The sequence below is a fragment of the Bombus terrestris genome, chromosome 4, assembly GCF_910591885.1.
Source record: "Bombus terrestris chromosome 4, iyBomTerr1.2, whole genome shotgun sequence".
In the NCBI taxonomy this organism is placed as follows: Eukaryota; Metazoa; Arthropoda; class Insecta; order Hymenoptera; family Apidae; genus Bombus; species Bombus terrestris.
In genome coordinates this window covers 71,176-93,212 of record NC_063272.1, presented here as the reverse complement: position 1 = coordinate 93,212, position 22,037 = coordinate 71,176, and the positions used below count along the sequence as shown (strand labels likewise).

Below are 22,037 nucleotides of genomic sequence, written 5' to 3'. Positions count from 1 at the left end.
AACGAACCGGGGTCGAAGAGCTAACTAACATAGGAAGAAAATAAGGCTCGATAACCCTCGAAATACCAATCGAGTTATACTCGCTGCTTACGAACACAGACCGCTTCAACCTTGCGTCTCTTCTCCTTTCTCCTTGACTCCTGACTTTGCATACGCGGCCAACGTAACGAGAAAGCAATGCAGGGAATGTATCACTGCTCGATTTATCATTGAACGTGCACTCTTCTCTTTCTATCTCGAACGGGACAATCATCGTTTACGAACGATCATGTCCGTTCTTTCTTTTTTCTTTTTTATTCTTTCCGAAAACAGAAGAAGAACCTGCGTCATCGTTGATTCGCGACGGTACCACCGAGAGAGAGAGAGAGAGAGAGAGAGAGAGAGAGAGAGAGAGAGAGGGAGAGAGAAGAAACAAAGACGAGAGTCACGTGAGATCAAGGCTAACGTGTCTCGAGTTACGAGAATTGTTCGCGGTCGCGTGGCATGTCGACGGCGTCGGCGTCGTGGTCATCGTCGTCGACGTCGGTTGCGGTCACCGTGGTCGTCAGAACCATTAACGCGTCTACACCCATGGTTTCGTCACCGTCAGAATCGGCACTGGCATGTTGATGGTATCGTCGGCATCAACGACCAGCGATCGGCATTGGAATAGATGCTGGCACCGCCGACGGCATCGTTTTTTCCGTCACGTGTTGCCTCGAGAATGCGTACGACGCAGAACAGTGGCGGTGTTTGTTCAATTCAACGCATCGACGGTAGCACGATCATTCGAATCTCATTAATCAATCTACGTTACAAAAAAACAAGACAGAGAGCGAGAACATTCCTCTATCGAAAAACCAAGTTTCCGAGAAGTATGGAGAACATAGGCAACTACGCTGACTCGCAGCTGACTAATCGAGATAGCATTGACGAGGGTGAAGCCAAAAGGGGTGCGAGAAAAATGGAAGCGAAACTCGTCGAGGAACGAGTCGAAACTCTATAGATTCAAATGATTTTCTCGATTTCACCCACTCGGTTTCCTCGATACGTTACCTTCTATAGCAACGCGTGAAATACCCTCCTGGAAGGGATCACGGTCGACCCACGCGTACGTCCTACATGGAAAAAGAGACGGGTGCAGGAACAAGCACAACATATACGTATTGTATACTGGTGGATAAGAAGGTCCCCTATCGTTTACATATGTGGTTACGAAACAGCTGGTTGTCCCGGTGTTGCGCGCCGCTGCTCTCGTATGCTCACCTATCAGGTGTTTCGATATATTCCCTCGCGCCTCGACTCCACCAGCCGTGGCCTCCTGCTAAGGTCGCTCTAAAATTAGGTATCGTTCGATATTTTGAAGGAAGGGCCACGGCTGCCGTACGACGAACAGCCTCCTCCCCTTATAATTCGCGGAATGCACCTAGTCATTACTTGTAGAAGAATTAGATCATAACTGGTAGATTGCACGCGCTCACACGCGCGCGTGTATGTATTATAGATCAATCCGAACTTACTGCTCGAACGTTTGTCGTCGAGTAGCAGACCGATTTAAGTGAACGCCCATCGACTGTCACACCGTTTAAAACGCGAAATGTTTTCTACGATTCGAGAGACTTACCTTTTTCAGATGCTTGTTCACCCATTTGGTAAATGTTTTCTTTTGGATCGCGTCTCGTTCGTCTGCAATCAGAAAGAGGATCAATTTGTTAGAAACGTTGACTGCAAGGGTGAAAAGCGAACGTTGTCTTTCTACGCTTTCTCCGCTTCCTTTTCTCTAACGTATGCGATTGTACCGATTTCCTACGTTGAAGTTTAATTAAATCGTCAATTTCGATTTTATCACCGTCACACGAGTTACGAGCGATCGTCTACGCGGGCAAACAGGCATCGGGCATCAGGCATCAGGCATCAAGGCAGTAAGCAGCCAAAGCAACAGTAGACAGACGGACAGGCAGACAGACAGATAGGTGGTCGGGATAGATAGGAAAGTAGGTAGGCAGATAGATAGATAGGTAGATGGGTGTTTGTACGTAGGTAGTCACAAAGGAAAAGAACAGCCGATCGTGCACGCAAACAAGCGAAAGTGTGTTAAAACTTTATTTATTATTAGGAGGCTCTATAAATGCCAAGTGCAGTCTGCCCATGTCCTCCCAACCTGTGCCCTAAACACCTGATCTCTAATAATAAAGCAATGGGATATTTATCCCCTTGTGTTCTGTACTTGTGCTATCTTGCTATGCTGTACGTTTCGAATAATCTGTCTTAGCAACCTTACAACCTCCATCGATGAAATATCCGCCAGTATTTGAACCGACATCGTTACACTAGATAGATACAAGTTCGACGACACTACTCGATCGCGAGATTAATCGAGTAGGAGGCTCCTGCTCGGACTTCCCAGTAGCAATTAATTACGGCCGATTATCCGATTCTGTGTAGCTGTAGGCTTTCATTAAGAAACACTTATTTAACCTCTCCGTGAACCAGACGGAGACTGAAGACGATCGTAGCTAATACGAATAATGAACTCTCAGACCCTCGAACTATTGCTCAACTTCGAAAGGAGTCGCGTACAACGGTTTCGATGAATTTTCCCATTTTTGTGGCAACAGCATTACGAAATAGGTAAGACAAACCTATTTACACCGTCTTACAACGATGCTTTTATGGAAGGTCCGCGTAATAGCAATTAAATGTACGTTCGAGTCATACTTCGTTCGTAATGCGTTCACGAATTACCGAAGCTCGTTATCCAATATACGATAAAGTAGATAAAAAAAAAAAGAAAGATCCGATCGATTAGGCTCACACGTGTACGTAATCGTTAAAAATAAATAAACACGTTTATTCTAATTGACGTGACAAGGTATTAACTCGTAATCGGTTCGATCGAAGTTCGTCGAAAAGCCGCATGTGCCTTGAAAGGAAAAAATATTCCAACGTAATCGAAAACAACGCTTCGGAAGAGTGGCATACCGAAGCACAATTGGAGATAAATTGGGACAATGAGAACATTCGTTCCCCGACTACACACATGGGATTTCGGAGCGTGTGATAACGGGGAACGATTGCTGGACGATCGTCCCTGGACATGAATTTGTTATGGAACGATGGAAAGGAAATCGCGATAAATGTTTTCCTGACGACGGCCCAAACAGGCAATTACGTGCTTACGTTTCTACGAACGTGGCACGTACTGAATTACGTACGCAAACCACGCGTACACGCCCCAAAAGAATTCTTTCGATAAAAGAGAACCGTTTGGCGAAAACGCTTGGTTATCACGCGCGATACATTCGTGAAATCGTTTCGTAAGTGAGACACTATCTACGCATGTGCATGTGCGTGGACAAAAGGAACAGCGCGTAACCCGTTTGTAAAAGCGGATTCTAATGTAAATGATTCTACATGGTCGAAACGCTAAGGAGGCGGGAAGCCTTGACTATCCACCACGATTCAATCCGGTAACAAAAGATCGGCGCGATATTAGACACACAAAGACACTTCAAAAAAGTTAGTCAATGTTAACTGAACAAAAAAGAAAAAAAAAGAAAGAGAAATCAAAAACACTTTCAAAGTTCACAAACACGTGTTTGCGTCTATACATGGTTGCACTGTACGCGCGAGAAAATTACAAGAATCGCGTAGGATTAAGAACTTTCTCGTATCGGACATTCGAGACTTTGGATCGGAGCTCGTCACGAGGCGCGAATTATTTTGCCCCGGCTATTTCCGAGGCTACTTCCGCGAAACATTCGGGTCAAACGGCAAAAGGTAAACGACCTCAAAAAAGATACTTCCGTTCACGGTATACTCTCAAACCGATACGAACTCTAGTTTACGCGATGCGTGTAATTCTCCGGTCTCCCTTTTCTCTCGATTTCTCCGCTTCTAACAAACGGAATCTCGTTCTGACCGAGGAATATTCGAGGGAGGAGAACTCGGAGAATCGCACGTAGGGCTAGCTATTTCGTGCCGATTTGTCTCGATTCTCGGACGACAAAGACCAAGGGAGAAGCCAAAGCGAAGTCGATATAAAAAAAAAAAGAAAAAGAAAAAATATGAAAACGAGAGAAAATAAAAAAACGTGTGTTCGGGACAATTGAAAAAGAAGTTTCTATTGGCAGGACGAGGAGGGTCAGGGGCAAGGTATTGGACGGGATCCAGCATCGGCATGCCAACTCTTCACCTACCGTGCGCCTCGATGAACATCGCCCAGCAACCCCAGAAAGCCTGAGTGCTGCCGGAACGGTGTTCTGTGGCCCCTTCTACCCGCCAATTTTCCCGTCCTTCCATCATCCACGAAAATCCATTTTCGTTCTGACCTTTGAACTTGGAAAGAGACTCCTCGTATCCGTGCTGCGATCTCTGCTCACGATGATGTTCCGCCACGGTATCGGCCGGATCGAAACCGAGCCTCTCCTTGTAATAAGCTTGAGTGGACATCTCGTTTAGCCAGTTAAGCTCGCTACAAGTCTTCTTAGGTTCTTTCGAAACCAGCCAACAACGAAACGATGTTTTCCCTGTTCATCGGGCCTTTGCTCTTTTTTTTTTCTTTCTTCCTATATGTATAACAATCCTTATCTCCAACGAAACGCACAAGTTCTCCCTTTTTACTAGGTTATCTTCTTTCCGTTCGCCAAGATACGCCACATGCACGCGCGTACCAAGCACACTGTCCCGTTCCGTTTTTCTTTCTTGACACCGTGTCGACGTAAGAATAACTCCTTTCCTATAATCGGCAGTTTCCTTTCGCGGAAGCCTCTTGCTCGTATTTACATTAGTGGCTTGGAAACTACCGCGGAACACTTTGAAAACGTTTCGTATAGAAACACTTACTAACGTAGGCTTATCTTAATGGAAGGTTTAATTATACGTATGGCACTTGGAGTCGACGGAAGACCTAGTTTCGTCCTTAATTATATTCACTTTCCACCCCTGTCGTTGCTACCGCGCGCTCCCTTCGGTTTTCGTTTGTTTTCGGATCGAATAATTTTGACACTGGCTGTGGTGTTGCACTGTTGGAAGAAGAGAGATAGTGTAAAGGTCGGACGACGATCGCGAAGCCAGACGACCAGGGATGAACGAACGTAGGCACGACGCGATCGGATAGGAAGGAACTGGAGGGCGCGTCGGCGACACCGACGACACGGACAATGCGGACAACGAGAAGAACAGCTAATTTCGTTCCCCGTTTGTCCGTTCGGCCGTTCGCCCGCTCTCTAGACGCGAACGAAGCTTAACGAATCAACGACCGAATTTATCACGGCACGTCGCAGACGTAACCACTCAACGTTTCTCGGCCAAAGTGGCTCGGTGGTGCACCACGAGACGCCGGTAATCGGTCTTTCGCGGACCCCTAGTTCATCGTTCTCCTCGAGAGAGCGAAAGAGACTCCGACTATATCCGAACAGACACGATAAATAGAAGAGCACGAGGTAATTTTCGTTACTCTCCCGCTCGACTTTCGCGCGACCAATTAAACCGAACAATTCTATTAGCGAGTATACGCGTCACTAACCCAACCAAGTATAGAATGCTAAAAAATACTTTGTAGAGTAGACTGTGGCCGATAACCAAATGAAACTAAAGGAAACAAGACGAAATGAAAGGTATCGGAATTGGCAGGGATAGAGAAGCGAACGCGGTGGCAACGATCGAGCACGCGAGCGAATCAGCGATTGCACTAACGAACGAACAACCGGCTGTGGGTTGTGAGCGAGCGTACCAACGAACCAGCGAGCGATCTACCAAACTGACGGTCCACGAGACGATTGGTGACTGAGAGACACGGGTGCCACCCGGGGAAACCCAAGACCATCGGGATCTTCGTATATGGTAATAGAAGCAACAGCACGTGGGTGTCGTCTTCTGGATCGAAGCGAAAACCAATTGCCAATTGCAACACAACATCGACATCGGGCCCTTGCTAATCCTACCGGCCTTCGAATTCAGATTACTCGAATCGAGTTTGCGTGTTGTTTGCCCTCTTTGATCCATTCAGTCACCTGTCCCGTTACGCGTATCGCTACCAACCACGGTCACGCCCTATTTGAACTTTGAACACCGATATCAAAAGCCGTGAATGGATCTCGTTGTTCCTTGGTATTCCGTTGATATTTTCGACAAAGTTAGACGGCTCGCGCATGGCGTCTAATACGAAACGTCAAACGTGATCGTACGAAATCCAAGATCGCGGGGCTCGGATCGGACTCGACTCGACTCTGGCCGTTTCTCTCTAGGACAGACGGAATTAGATGCGAATAGAAAATAGAGTAACGCGTGTCACGCGCCACGCGATGTTAAGCGAACTCCTTCTAACCGTGTCCGTCGCATTGGTTAGACGACGCGACGTATAGAAAGTTCGAGAGAAAGTACCCCGCGCGCACGTAACGCGCGAACAGAATAGTCACATCTCTCGATGAAATTTTGTTAGAAGAACTAGTGAAAGGGGGAACGCGACGTGCCAGTTGCTCCTCAACCGGATTCTTCCACGGAAACTCCGACATCTGTCTCAACAACGGGTTCCTTTTAAGAAGAAGCAGAACACGTAAGAATACGAGATAACGAAACTCGTGAAACGATCGATGACATCACGACAGATCGAAACGCAAAGCATGCTCTTTCTGCTCCCCACCCAACGTATCTTACACCACCTACGATCTCTCGGTTCTCCGGTGAACGATATCGCTTCCTAACGCGAAACCAGCCACGCAGAAAAATAGCAGAGGAACGATAGCCGGAACGATAAACGAGTAAGAAGTAAGAAGCTGCGGAGAAAAGCGGACGAAGAACGAAGAAGGAGGAAGCGCGTGTACACGCATCAGATCGGCATAATGCGAGCTGCTAGAGGGGGCTGCTGGCTTGGCGGCATTCTTGTGGCAACGGCGTAGCAATATAACGGGTCCATAGTCGGCTCACGGAGGATTTCTTGAGGGCTCTTGGAAGCCGAGAAGACTCTCTCCATCGGTCGTATAGTTCGGTTCAACCTTGAGCTGCACGCGGCAAAGCGTGGCTCACGCCGCTGTAAAGAGTCGCGCGTGCGAGACTTCTTTTCCTCTCCTTCGGTGTGTTTTCACAAGACACCTCCGCGCCCCTTCGTTTTACCACGACGACACCATCCTTCTTTCCCTTGCTACTTCGCCACCGGAAACCCCACCTATCTTCGCATCTATCGTAACCACCGCCTCGAGTCAAGTGACAAAACAGCCATCCGACAGCTAGAAGCATCTTTCTCGCTTTGCTCATCCACTGTCCCAGTTACGTCCTACTTATGAACGCACACAGTCGATGTGCTATCCGTTAACTCTTTTGTATCGTATCCATTCCGATCGCTATCCATTCCGCAATACGTAATTCTAGTATATCGATTACGAATCGACCCTTGTGTGAACGCAGTTTGACCCTCGCGCGAACCGATCGACCATCTCGCGAGTCTTCTTATTAGCCTCGAACTTGATACCTCGAATCGCTAACAAAAATACGAATGAAGAAACGAGGAACGCCTTGCAGACGACCTTCGCGGAATTCTACAAAGTCCCGGATCCTAAATTCCGACCGGTAGATAAATTTTCGGCTGACCTTTCTCGGCGCAAAACGGAGAATTCTCGAGACCGCCCGTTAAAGTCGAGCGTTTCAGCTAATAGAGCCTCCGGTTCTCTCTAAACTCTGTTCCTGTTTCACGAGGCAACACAAACTGGTTTTCGAGATTGCGAACGTGATCCCGGACTCGTATATGAAATAGAACATTTGATATTCAACGCGATTCCGTAAAATGGAACGAGATATCGATTCACGCGTTTTCGCTGTTTCTCGACGTGAATTCGCGTAATCTGAGTTTATGTGGTTCCTCGTTTGTCAAATAATAATAAATGATAAATCTTGCGACGTTCGCGCAATCATTGCAACTGCGTCATCAAGAATCAACCGGAAAGAGGAAAAAGAGAAAAATCGGTGCGTGTATCGAGGAAAGGTGGGTCAGTCGATAACCGTGTCTCGATACGATTGCGCACCCTCGAAGACTTTTAGTCGCGGCTCGATAAACTCGACGTGCTTCACAACGATAAAACTTACTTGCACTTTCGTGGATTTGTTAACGCAACAACCAAATACGGTTTTCGGTGCGAACACGCTGGAGATCGCAGATACAAAGGTGGGGCGATGTACTAACCGAACGGGTAGACGGAGAGAGCGAGAGAGAGAAAAAGATAGAGAGAAAGAGTGACGACAACGATAGCGAGAGCGAATCGGCTCGAGAACAGATGGATCCGTGTGTGATGACGATGGACGAAAACAAAGAAAGCAGAGGGGGAAGAGAGTCCAGGTGGTGAACGGTAAGTTGGAGGGGAAAGATAGAAAATCTGAATGAAAATCAGCCAAGGACCGATCAAACGAGAAACGAAGTGTTTGTTGAAGCAGACATAAGTATCGTGTGCCAGAGGACGGCGAGATAACGAGGGATAAACAGGGAGGGTATCGCGCGTGTGAGACAAAATAATTGACATTCCATTTGAACACGAGGGACGTGGCAGTGCTCAATTACGCCAGGCGCAGTAATTTGGCAAGAAAACACGTGACTTGTTCCGCTTTCGAGTATCACGCGCTTTCCATGGTTTCGGTGTACGCTTTTCTTGGAAGGAACGATGGGAATTCAGAAGCAGAGGTCACTCACGCGACTTCTTGCGTCTAGTTAGGCACAATAATAATAGTCGCACTTACACGAAATAACGTTTCTTCGTGTTTCGATTATGCTCGAAACGGCGAAACCAGGGTACCAAGACGGATCAACTGGCTACGACCGATTCGGGCCAGAGAATAGGCCGATCGGACCAAATTAAGAAATTCCACGTACACGCGGGGACACATAAGCGCGGACTCATACGTGATTGTGCGCGGTGTTTCTCGCGAAGCCGGTTTGTCATAGAGTTCCAACAGCCTGCAATTATTACGCAATCCCCGTATTCGATGAAAACGACTTTCTTCTGATTTACTCGCTGCTGAAACCGCCACGTCTATCTATATACATTCCCGTTCAAAAGTACGAGGGCTCGTACCATTTTCGAACGTGTTTCGATTTGTAATTAAAATTTTCAATATTAAAGCACACTTCGAACCTTTATAGATATAAACTGCAAATTCCGTGCTCAGTCTGTTGGTTTAAATGTTTTGGATACAAGAAGAAGACCACAGAGAAGTTTTGGAGCAATTTAAATTGTCATGCTCGAAATACATATTTAAAAAAAAAAAAAAAAAAAAGAATTAATAAGATTATACTTAACGCGATAAACAAATTAATAGCCAGAATGTCGAAAATGCTAACTACAAACGTGGTAATGAAAGCACGAGACAGATATTTAATTAAATTCATTAATGATATCCACAAGTTTGAGCATATATTTGTTGTGATGATCCAAGTATCATATTTTTGAACGGGAGTGTATGTATACATATACAGTGGTCGCGCGGCGTGGTATTCCTCGCTGATCGTACAGACACCTCTCGACATTCTTGTCCCATTGATAGCTCTATTCTTACGTCAACCCACCCCGTGACATGTCTTATGTTTCGGCGATCGGATTTCAGGCTATTATGAAGCTTGCTTGACACGCTACCTACTTAAAGGGAACGAAACGAATGATACGAACCAACTGTGACTAGTTCGTCTTTCAGACAGGGGGAATTCTAGGAAGTGAAGCTTGGAACGACGAAGAAAAACAAAAAGGGAGAAATACAAGCGATTGTAATCTTGAATGAACCCTTGCGATAATATCGATATACGCATTTGTCGTTTGCTGAATCAGACGCTTAATCGTTCAGACTCAATATGCCGTTTCGTGATTACCAACAACGCGGTTACTAATGGAAGGGGCAACCGAGAGACCTGAGTGGGAACGATCGAACGAGTAAGTATACGAGCCTATATCGGAGGAAGAAAGAAAAAGCGAGACAGAGAGAGGGAGACAGCCGGAGTTAGAAACAGAGGTAGTAGAGCTGGGAGGTGCCACAAAACGAAGCGTGACTCACGGAACGCCTCGTGTTTTGCTCACAGTCCGAGTTTGCCGAAATTTTTCACTGAATATCTATATATTCCACGTCAAAACGGGCCAATATTCTCGACCATACAACGAACTGACCGAACAATCTCCCTGTCACGTGTCAAATGCAACAAGGAACACCCACGAGATCGCAAGAGTAGTTCCTTCTTCGATATCAAACGTCCTTTCGATTGTCGCACTGGATATCAATCGCCGCGTTATCGATCTAGTTATCAGCTGATACGTTATCAACCCTTGACAAGCTAACATCACGTCACGATAACGGTGTTCGTTCCTTCGTTCATCACACTATTCGATCGCCGTGAACGCTTTGTTGCGACAACATTCGCGCGCGAGCTTTGACATCGGAAAACATATATATATATGTATATATATATATATATATAGACGACGACGACGACGACAGCATCGATGTAATTCCCAACAACTGACAGAGCAATAAACAAATCAAACCGATCGTTCGTCCTGCCGTCCGACCCAAACCAACCGACCGCCGCTACTCGAGACGTGGCACTGGAATTCTTGGTAGAACGTACCGCACGACAACGTTGACGAAGTCGACGCGCGTATCCGGAACCCCGCCGTAACACGGCCAGGTAGCTGTAGGCCGTACGACGAGGATGGAGAGACTCGTGGCGAGAGGAACGCGCGCGCACGCTCGCGCCGGAGAAACGGTTGAACGGAGAAAGACGGAAAGGTGGACCGAGAAGGATGAATGGGCCGAGGAAAGAGGAGCAACGGACGGATAAGGAACAGCGCGACGAACGCAGAGGAGGACCGAACCGAGAAAAAGGAGGAATGGCAACGAGACGCATGAAAGGAGAGAACGAGAGAGAATAGGAAGGGAGGGAGAATAAAGAGGAAAGAGGAGGGGAGGGGACAGAAAGGGGAGAGAAGGAGAGCGAGCGAGCGGCTTGCGAGTTGGAGAAGACGCGATTTGCCGCTCCGTCGTGTAGAGCACGTCGCCTCGACACAGACTGCGGCGGCCTGGACAACTGCCGCCCACCCAAGCTGCCTCTACCTCGAGCCTCGAGGTTCCAGAACCTACTCCTCGCATACCCCGCCATTGCAGCTCGTTCATCCTTCACTTTCTCCGTTCGTTGAACAGAGAAATCGACGCGTCGAGGGTCGGGGTGAAACCGCCTAAGAGCCGAACAGAGACGGGACCAACAGATAGATGCGATAGACAAAGACCAGACAAGGCCTCTGTCTTTTTGACAGCGATGTACTCCGCCGCCGTGGAATAGCTGCCGTTACAAACAGGTTCGTAGGGCAGGTCACGTAACGACAGGGGCGCGCCGTGCAAAATACCGCGAATCACGAATTCAATGCACCGAACACTGTGTGCCAAACAGGACAAGGATTGTTCGCGTTTCACGCGTGAATACGACCGCGTTCTGATATTCATTCAATGCGGTAATCCTCTACCGTTTACCGTTTCGCAGAGAATTTTTCGACCTCCCTGGTTAAAGAGAAGATCGCGAGTAAGAAAACGACGCCGTATCCTAGCCGCGGGAGAACCCGACGCTAGCGTGAGAATTCTTGCGATCTGGCGCCAGGCCAAATGTACCTCGTTTTTTCTTCGTCGATCATTCCTAACGTCGCCGATATTCTACCTCTTGTTTATGCTCGCGGTGAAACTCGACGGCAAACGCGGCGTCGCCGCTAACAGATGTGCACACTAAATATGTGACTCTCGCCCTGATCGCTAATCCTGCTCGCGATCACGAATGCACAAATTTATCGATATATCTTCGAAAGTTTATCTTATCAAGATACACGATAACATTTGCGTCGTATAAAATTATCCAACTATGTTGCGACTAACTCGTTGACAGAAACTAGGTATCGGCTATTGTCCCAGTACAAAGGTGGATGAGTAAGTACTCAAGCCAGTGATTAAGGAATCGATTACCCTGAATAACTGTACGTTGCGATTTAACGGCCGATGTACTGTTTAATTTCCGTTTTTCTTAATGATAATCCCTACAATAAGTTAAATGCCAAGTGAAATCAACGATGTTTACGGTTATAATTTTAAAGAGCGTCAACTCCAAATAATCTTTTTACAAACTACCAAAAATTCTCGTCGTATTCTCGATATACTGATGCTTGATGGCCATTTGTATATAAATTTTAACGACAGCCTCTCGTTTGACAAGGAGTGACCCAGCTGAAAACTGGAAAGAAAATAATTCGGTCGAACCGTTAGTCCTCGAAAGCGTGAACAGATATACAAACACGCCAAGGGTCGAAACGATCTGAATTTCAATATAAGAGGCCTAAGCCTGTTATAAACCGATTCATGTATCGGGCACACAGCTATTTACAGCTTCTAAGCTCATCGGCTTCCCGGACGATGATACAAGTCCTCACAAACGAATTTTCTCGACTTTACCAAATAGAACCGTTGGTACGAGCTGAATGCACGCCTGCAGGCACCAATTCGTCTCAAATGAAATAATTTCCACTCTTCTAACGTTATATCGTAATGTCTACTACATATTCGATGAGTTCGAAGAGCGGTTCATCGTTCCCGACTCATGGCCTGGATCCCATCGGGCAACTTTTTATCTGTTACCTTAATTTTTTTTATCTTCCCTGCCTTGTTGGCAAGTACACACGGATTCCTAACTGTACCGCCGATCGCCATGAAGATTACTCCACGAAATATATATTAAATCCCGGTTTGCGCCAAAGAAATTTAGTTTGATCTTGAACGCCGAATTGGTAGATTGGAACGTATTCACCCGGGTTAACGCTACAGATGTTGGTCCGTGTAACGTTCTACTGGTCCCTCGAAGACAAGAATCCTCGAGGAACAAGGGAGTGCGCGATGAAGAAGTCTTACATAGCAGGTAAGCAAGGAAACGGAGAGAGTATCTCTCGATTGTCAGACGAATTAGTTTCATGAAGTTAATTAGGCCACCGTCTGTCCTTTCGGTTCGAGAGATACTCGCGTGTTACACGTAGAGGCCTTTACTCATTCTGAAAAGTTCTCCCGCGAAAAATACAATACAAAACACGGATGCATCGACCTCTTCAGATACTTCGGGTACCCCGGGACATCTAGCGAGCGGCTTGTGAAGCCTTGTATGTAGGCAAAGAAAACCAGACATCGTAACAAATGTACGACTAACAGGTGCAAAACAATGCACCGGTTGAAATTCTGTTTGCACCTTCGACTTTTCAAACTCGTCGTATATCTATATTTTCCTTTTCAACTATTGACATTAAAATACTCGACAATTTCGTAGAAAAGCAAGCGAACTGTGCTATTCAATTCTATTCTATTAGGATCGAGATTCGATTTTAGAAATGAAATATCTCGAACGATCTGTAAATGACACCAGAGCGGAGCGTATCTAAACGAAACGGGTTTGCCGCGAGGAAGGAAGTAACGAAGAGGAAGGAAAAAAAGTTGTAAGAGCAAAAAGAAGGAAGGGGGAAGAAGACGTTCTCGAGGCTGGGGCATCGAACCATGACCCGAGCACCTGTTGCCGCCTCCACGCTCCTAGATTAATGCGGACCGACCTAACCTGCCGCCTCCGCTCTCTACTTGCCATCGCGTAGGCATAGTGAACTAGTACTAACCTCTCTGACGAACATCTTATGGACCGTGACCGGTGAAAAGCATGGTCGTGAGTTCATCGACGCGACGACGTGGTTGGATCGTTAGCCACATATTGCTCGGTTGTCTGCTCTCTTTGATCGCGACACAAGTGTCTTCATTCATCGTTCTCGACCGGAACGCGTTCAATGTGATTAAAAGTCGTTTCGCCAGCCGAGATTCGCTCGCGTTCTCAGAAAACCATAAATTAATACTGCAGGGGGAGAAACGGCGTGAGTCTTGAGAGCAGAAAAGCAATTGAGAGAATCGGCCGCCAGTACTTGATAGAACAACGGTTACTAGAGCATTCACGATAGCGTACCAATAGGTCGTTATAATTAGAAACAATTATGCTCGCGTGCCCGAGATGCGATACTTCGATATTGGCTCCCACCTACGGTATATTTACGAGATAACGAGAGTTACGTTACGTCGATCGAACACCATTTTAACGACGCTACGTGAAAATGGTGCGGAACCAAGCAGACCGCGCGCGCCGTTGCTTTTGTGAGCGTGAATCAGAGCCTGTAATTTCACGAATCGGATATGTCCTACATGCATACGTTCATATGCATACACACGCTTGTCCTATGCCCGTCGAGGAAGGAAAAAAAAAAAAAAAAAAAAGAAAAACTAGCGGACTCGATAATCATGGAAGAGGTCCGTTTTCCGAGGTTTCGTTGCATGTACGGACGGATAAAATTGGTTCGAAGATCTAAGCGTCGCGAAGAACGACTCGTGACAGAAGCACGCAAACTGAATGAAAAATCTCTCACGGTAAGATGATCAGCAAACTGCAATCCGATATTTATCAAATGGTATCGAGTATCTATTCCTGGTCAACATCCCGCGTCGAAGGTCGACGCAAGATAGTACCGCAAACGATTCTCGTTTCCTACATCAGAAGAATTTATAACGCAGCTAATTTCTTATGACTTCTTCTATGTATGTACATATATACGTGACTGTAGGTTTATCGGTCTTCAATTCACGGAGAGTAACAGACGATACGACGCGATCATACACGTATATACCATTACTTTCCTCCTTTAACGAAACCCTTATGCGCTAATCGATACGATCGATAAGGGGTACTCGGGGGAGAATCGGCAGGGAAGTAATACGAGGGGTCAGAAAAACTTCGTCAATTATTAGCGTCATTATTGATTCGAACGCACGTCCCGACGATTTATTAGTCTGCTCGATTAATATCATCCGATTTGAAAAATAAGAGTAGATGATTTATCATCGATGTAGTCGTTAATTCACTCATTATATGTTAACATTCTGGTCGATTACGTACATGTTGTCGATCAGTAGTGCGACAATCGGTGTTGCCGTGGCAAACGTCATCGCCGTTTAGCGTAATTCATCACACTCGTATATGTAATGAGGTCCATTTTATAACTGATCGAATAGCTCGTATAGTTCGTGAACGCATGGTATTTAAACTCATTTTATACATCGAAAACGAAAGATAAAATACATTTACTTTTTCTTCCTCGGCAAAGCAGCAAACCTCGCGTAATATATACTCGCGAATCGAACTTGGAACGAAAACGAAAGGCGGAAGGCGAAAACAGCGCCATAGAGAATTTAAGTACGTAACCGGCTTATGAAAACGGAAACTGAAAACACTGGATTAACACTTACCGGCAATCCGTAAGACGGCTCTGTCAGCAGGATCGAGCTGCAGGATACTCAGCGGTTTATCCTTTACCCATTCCTTTAGACTTCCGTCCAGCTCGAACTCCATTCTCTAAAACTGTGTAATTGAAACTTCTTTTGTTTTTTTTACACCATATTCGTGCAACTCCTCTTTTGCTCGGCACTGTTTCACAATCACTTGGCAATTTCACAACCGCAACACACAAGAGAGCTGCAAAGTATTACGTCGTCTACGTTCAATAATGTTGCCGAGGGCAGCGGCGAATAGTGCACCGAACTAAGTCGCCGTGTTATCGACAGCGGGCAGCTGGCAACTTTGCACGCAATATTAGATACGACATTCTTTTCTATTACTCTCTTCCTCTGCGATATAGATCACGCTAGCAGTGTTTCCCCTTTTTTCTTTCTCTTTGTTTCGAAATGAATGGCTTTGTTGTTGAAAATAGTTTCAACCGAAAGAAAAGCACGTGGAACTCGTATCCAGCATGCTGCGCGTTTATTTACTGTACACGACGCCGCTGTAGGGTAGAGTAGTGTATCGCTGCGTAGAAGTGCACGAACTGCACCGGCGGAACGGAAGGAAGAGAGGTGGCAAGGAGACGAACGAACAGGGAAAGCGTACGCGATGTCTGGCGTCCTTTTGATACTCGCTGATACGTATAGTAGTTACTTTAGCCAGCAACGTAACGTGCTTCCAGCACGCCGATAATCAGCAATGCTTCGTATCTTCGTCGTCAGCGGCGCTTAGGTCAGGTTAGATTTGGTCGAAAACAGTTAAGTCAGGCTCGAGTTCCCAGACACGACCATAAATTCCCGTCGTTGTTCCTATGTTTCACAACCTTTGCCACCAACTCTAGATTCTTTAGTATTTCACACGTCAAAATATCGTAGTCTAGTTCCACCGCCCTCGCTGTCCTCGATATTATCCCCTTTCCGAAACATTCTATAAATATGAAAAAGAATATTTTTAGTTCTTCCTATTCCCTCTTCCTTTTTTTCGTTCATAATATTAATAGTAAATCGTACAAAAGTATGTATGTATTTAGTTTTCAAAATACCCACGACATATGCGTGTCCAGAGGAGACGGGGCAAACAATATTGCATTAATATTTTAGTACTCGAATTATGACTCATGTGGGGAAAGTAATGCTTCCTGTCGTATAGCGCTTTCTAAGGATGTCCGAAATATCATGAAACTTCATTTAACAAACGAGCGCTGATTGTGCTAATAACGATATTTAACGCGTTTCCTATTTAATTTCAGTACATGCTAAATATATGCATCAACGGTGCAAAAGATAGATCGAGAGAGATCCGATACAAAGAACCGGAAGCGGATGTGGTAACGTATCAAGTCGAACTAATTCTCAGGCGGCGTTAAAAAAATTGAAACATGCGTAAATTCTTCGATGTACAGCTCACCATTCTATTTTCAAACGGGGTTAGTTGCTTATACGCATACGTGTATATTTGTGCTAGAAACAAGCGAAACCCTCAGGACATTTTATTATCTATTTAACAATGATTCTATTGCTGTCAGAGGTAAAATAATCCGACTTCATTCGAAATGCTTATTCCGATGGTTATTGATTTGAACATTTATATACGACGAAATATTTTTACAAATGAAGCTTTTCATGGTTCTAATTAATTTCTTTTTCAGTTCAAATGAAAAAAATATCCGTTTTTTTGTATATTCACAACTCAAAAATCTTCAGTTTATGGTGCACAAAACTACGCGAAATAATTTTCCTCTCCTCTTCCCTCCGCCTTTTCTGTACTTCAAATTTAAGAATGTCGGATGCAAAATCACAACAAATACTTTTGTACGTCTTTCTAATAAATAATCAAACACTTGAAAACACTATTGCTTCAAAACATCCTTGTTGATTGAAACAAAGATGTAATTTGGTTATTCTCGAGTTAAACTTAACCTAACAGTTCAGAAAACGTAGTGAGAACACAGTCAGTAATATTACAACAAAATGACACTAAATTCTTTCAGCTTGCGCATCACGAACATGTACACGATACTCTAGAAGAACGTTATCATAAAATTCAGAAGTTTTCTACTCAAACGTGAAAGATGTACGAGCAATGTACATAATATCAAGAATCAGCGACATCTGCGGAAAACATTCTGCAAGTAACTAATCAAGATAACCGTTTCACCAAAAATAATGAAATGTAACTGTGATTCAGTCGAACATATCTGTTGGAAACTTGAAACAAATAATCAACTTTATGTAATACAATGTGGATGAACTGATATATTATCTCTTTTTAATCTATTTCCTCTAACAAAAGTACGAAGTCATTGAAATCCTTACGATATTAACGATTCGACAGAATACGAAAGGTATGCATTACCGTTTGATCATCTGTCGAGTAAGATGCGAAAGCAGGAAAAATCAATGTTCACCGGTATTCCCCTCGAGTTTCTTTGACGGCAACGAAACAGCCCGATTCGAAGAATATCCTTTTGCGATTTTTGACACACTTTCCAACAAAAAACACTACATGCTTGTATGCAAAGACATCGCATTATCACTTATCATAGCAATTTTCGTGTTAGAAATACGGCCCGGTTCCTGACGACGACGACGCGCCTAGCAGACGACATTTTGCTTTTGACGAATGGTCCCGAAGTACGTCGAGAATCTCCGAACTTTAGCGACACAACTGAATAATTTTCTCGATTCGCAACGCCCCCCACCGGTGGTTAACCACACTATTTCATTACGCGGGTTAATTCCAAAAACCATTTTTCTCGTTATTTCAATACAAGTTATCTCTATTTACTTTTTATTCCGATTTCTTCGGCATATCTTTTTCATTTTTACAATATTTCTTTTCTTCGAAATATACAATTATGATAATAATCAGAATATATATGCAACTTCCTAAATAAAAACTAAAGCGAAATAAGGAAGGAAACGCAGAGAGATCGGAAGGAATATGAATTTAAAAATTTATCTTTTATATCCCTGCAACTGAAAAAGTACTTAATTTTTTGGATATATATCGTATGGACAGGTTATTAAAATATCGATATAGATACATTATCGATGTTCAAGATTATTATTAAATTCTATTTAAAAAAATGTAAAGCTAAAACAGGTGTATTTTACATATGAATGAATGGAACGCATCTGACATCATACCTATAACGGATGACATCAACTTTTCACCATATGATTATTAGAGTCTCCACTGCTATCGACAGTTCATAGAGTGGAGTACAGTAGCCTTCGCAATCACTTGCTTCATTTGATGTCACCGCTAAATAAAGCGACTGACACGGTTTGTAAATATGAGGACGGTATTTCGAGTAGCACCTATTCCATAATTAGATGCTTATTATGATATTTGTTGAAAATCAGTTTCAAAGTCCAATCTATTATGGACGATCTTATCACGAACTTTATAGTATGCAGACCTTTTATGAACTAGATTCAAAGATCATGCATTTTTTGTTCCAGTATTACAGTTCTCTGGGTTATCATCATTTGTTGTCTGAAGTATCCGTTTTGTTGAACTATCTAGACTAGAATGCTTCTCTTTCTGTAACTTTTCAATCATTTCTTCCTGTTGCTTAATTATATCGTTTAAATATTGTATTTTACGTTGATAGTCATGTTTCATCAAGCGTACATGAACTTCTTGTAATTTTATACGTTTCTCCACAGAATCTACCTGCTGTTTCGTACCTTTTCGAACAATCTGTAATTATAAATTATTTAAGATTTTTGTTATTCTATTAAATACTACCATACATTTTAAACGTACTTCTAGTTGACTTTTTAAACTTTCCACTCGACTGTTAATACTTTTACCAAGACGATCCATATCTGCATTTTCTTTTTCCGTTTCGCGTAAGAAAGCGAGTAATTTTTCTCTCTCTGTAACAATTCTTTCATACTCGGAAAACAGTTCTTCGCAATAAGCAGTCACTTTACTTAATTTCTCCTTCAGAGAATTACGTGAAACTCGAGTCGAATAAACAATAGTTTGCATATGTTCAATTCTATGTTGCGTTCGTCTGAAAAAGATCTAGGTATACATTCTGTAAAAATAGAACATTTGCATAAAAAATATACAAATAAATAACTTACTTTAAGGTTGTTTCGAGGTTTTCTACAAGACCCTTTAAATGATTTCTTTCAGCTGTAACCATAATAAGTTGTTTTTCGTTTTCAGGTTGATTCTCCTCTATACGTTTTATATGATTGCAGAGATTACGTTTTTCACTTTCATATTGATACTTTAATTCATCTAACAATGTTTTACATTCTTCGATAGCAGTAGTATGAACAGCAATAGGTACTGTTTGATTTCCTTTACCCTTCATTTTTTCAAATTCTTTACTTAAAATTTCGTATTTTCCTCGTAAATTGCTCAGTTCGGATGCTGTGGTTGTATATTCCTTTTTTAATGCTTCATTACACTTTAAAATTACTTCCATTTTTAACTCATACGATGAACGAATATCATCAGTTTCTCTCTTTACACTTGCAGCTTCCTTTTTTAAAATATCATTTTGATTTTTTAGTAACATAGTATTTTCAAACAACTTTTTTATTTCCTTTGTATACCTATCACACTGTACAGTTTTTATTGTAGTTATTTATATGTATGATGTAAAGCACCTTTTTTTATATACATTTATTTATCCATATCGTCTATATATTTATAATTATTTACCTCTGACTTCAATCCTTCTACTTCTCTGTGCATAATCTCATTTTCCGTAAGAATTTCCTTACATCTACTACTAAACTCAGCCATTTCCTGTTCGTACATGTGTATAAGTTCCTGCTTTTCTGATAAATTTTCTTGGTAAGCATTTAGAAGTGGCCCCAAAGCATGAAAATTAATACTTCCCCAAATCCTTGAATCATATTTGTTTTCATTTTCTGCATGTACAGAAATATTTTCATGCTTTTGACCTCCTAATTTGTCTTGATATCTCTCTAATTCGGTATTTAACTGGTAAACAATATTCTTTAAAAGTATTATGTCTTCATTCGACCGAACTCTCTCCATTTCAAGTTTTTGATTGTGTTGAACCAGAGAAACTTTGGCTTCTTCTAATTCCTGAATCATTTGTATCAACGTTTCATAATGTAAACATACTTTCTTATACTCTAATTCTCTTTGCTCCAATATATTACTTAATTTCTGACATTCTTCTTGGACACTTTTATAACGTTTTTCCAATTTCTGATACTCATCAGCTATTTTCATCGTATCCCGTGAGACATGTTTTCTTGTTCGCGATAAAATAATACCTAAAATAATACAGCATGAGATTTTGATTATCATTTGTCCAAGTCAATAATTGTCTTATAACCTATGAGTGTTTAATACCTGAATCTGCATCAACTTCATCAAACGCTTGCTTTTGAAGACTACCATCCTCGTTTAGCTTTTTACTTCTTTCATGTTCATATGTATCAGTTCTATTTCTCAAAAGCAATTCATCTTCAGGTTCAATGACGTCATTATCAGTTATCCAATCTGATGGATATTTGTAAACATTGTGAGGTCTGAGCGTATGTTTGGTTTTTGCAACGCGTCTGCGACGGTAAATTGGTATGGAAGTTGTGTCCTGATTGCTTTTAACACCTGTTGTTCTTCTATAGTTATGCTGTGTACAATAAAGAAAATGAGGTTAAGGTCATATGCTGCTTTTCGTTTTCTTACGAACATAATATACTAATTCTATTATTAATGATAATTACCTTCTTTTTTTCTTGGGTAATAATACTATCACAATTAGCCATTTTCGTTATTTTATAGTTTAAACCTGATATAAGTTAATATAATCATTTGATCAAAACTGTTTAAAATATTTTAAATCATAGGTAAACAGATCAACTTTACGCGATAAAAACATCACAAATTTAGTCAAACAAAATACGCACGTATATGTTTGTACGGGAGTGCATATTTTTATTAATTTTCGAGTTTGTATAACACCTATTGCCATAGCAACTACTTTTGTACCGAACATTCACACCAGATGGTGTTTGCTTTGATTTTCCTGTCTCTATTTTAAATCGATATGTTATTGGCTTATGTCAAGATGATTCAAAAGCAATTACATAAAGAGTAATCTAAAAAAATTCAAATAGATTGGAATCTTGCCACGCAAAATTTTTGGATTTATGATAATTTTGATTCTTTAAATCTTTATATAATAATATTTATTTACTTACTTACTGGAGTAAAATGCTTGTACGTTCTCCAATATAAATTCCTCAATATAAAAATATTTGTTTTAAAATCGCACTTCCAAAATGGAAAAATAAGTCATTTTTACGTGTGCAAACAAAATTTTCGACAATCAGTCTAGAAATGACTACTACTATCAATATTTTACATTCTAATTGCAGCAATATCTAAGATGTCCTCGACTGCTTGACGTTGTATATATATCTGCGTCAATTAAATAGGAAATGTTGAAAGGAAAATGCATTTTACGAGTACATAATTATGAATTGAGGTATATTATGATTATATATTTTATCTTTAATCTTAATATGAATGTAATATACGAGAAACAAGAAAAAGTATGCGATACGGCTGACCCTATTTTATTGAATATAGTCTACAACATATAAAAAAAGAAGGAATATAGTTACGTATAACCATAAATTAAGAAAACAAATTCTTATACTACATTTACAAGCAAATTATTATTTTACACGATTAA

General features: G+C 42.4%; 2 protein-coding genes and 1 long non-coding RNA gene across 44 annotated transcripts in view; 1 reads left to right on the top strand and 2 right to left on the bottom strand.

The window, feature by feature from the left end:
- LOC100647948 (microtubule-actin cross-linking factor 1) overlaps positions 1-17,827 on the bottom strand; it is a 52,456-nt gene extending 34,629 nt beyond the window's left edge. For 17 of the 40 annotated variants that reach the window (XR_007223934.1, XM_048405426.1, XM_048405432.1 and 14 more), the window contains exons 1-2: positions 4,179-5,003; positions 1,604-1,665 (exon numbers count right to left, since the gene is read on the bottom strand). Coding sequence is in view for 39 of the 40 variants with exons in the window: in XM_048405426.1 (XP_048261383.1) it covers positions 1,604-1,665; positions 4,179-4,431 (315 nt within the window). In the remaining variant the exon portion in view is untranslated. Of the gene's footprint in view, positions 1-1,603; positions 1,666-4,178; positions 5,004-10,493; positions 10,716-15,303; positions 16,262-17,689 lie in introns of those variants that run through there. The other 23 variants (XM_048405436.1, XM_048405447.1, XM_048405453.1 and 20 more) reach the window with 5 other exon arrangements.
- Positions 10,860-17,818, top strand: LOC110120105. Its single transcript, XR_007223941.1, has 2 exons — positions 10,860-14,427; positions 16,584-17,818. It is a non-coding gene; the product is annotated as an uncharacterized LOC110120105 (long non-coding RNA).
- A 550-nt stretch (positions 17,828-18,377) lies between the features above and the next one.
- LOC100645853 (centrosomal protein of 89 kDa) lies at positions 18,378-21,766 on the bottom strand. 3 transcript variants are annotated; one of them, XM_048405473.1, is made up of 8 exons: positions 21,541-21,766; positions 21,247-21,438; positions 21,064-21,128; positions 20,690-20,969; positions 20,024-20,610; positions 19,435-19,922; positions 19,109-19,361; positions 18,378-19,042 (listed from the first exon to the last, which is right to left on the bottom strand). In XM_048405473.1, exons 3-8 carry the CDS (start codon positions 21,103-21,105, stop codon positions 18,782-18,784), a joined length of 1,911 nt encoding a protein of 636 aa, XP_048261430.1. In that variant the 5' UTR covers positions 21,106-21,128; positions 21,247-21,438; positions 21,541-21,766; the 3' UTR covers positions 18,378-18,781. The 3 variants fall into 3 exon arrangements, with proteins under 3 accessions (XP_048261430.1, XP_048261428.1, XP_048261429.1); XM_048405471.1 differs by having other exon boundaries at positions 21,064-21,438; positions 21,541-21,765; XM_048405472.1 differs by having other exon boundaries at positions 21,064-21,438; positions 21,545-21,765.
- Between the last annotated feature and the right edge of the window lie 271 nt (positions 21,767-22,037).

Coding starts and splice junctions, on each gene's coding strand:
- LOC100645853 (XM_048405473.1), bottom strand. CDS start 21,105: ATGGCTAATTGTGATAGTATTATTACCCAAGAAAAAAAGAAG. Junction 20,970..21,063: donor TTACCCAAGAAAAAAAGAAG/GTAATTATCATT, acceptor TATTGTACACAG/CATAACTATAGAAGAACAAC. Junction 19,362..19,434: donor AACCTCGAAACAACCTTAAA/GTAAGTTATTTA, acceptor GATCTTTTTCAG/ACGAACGCAACATAGAATTG.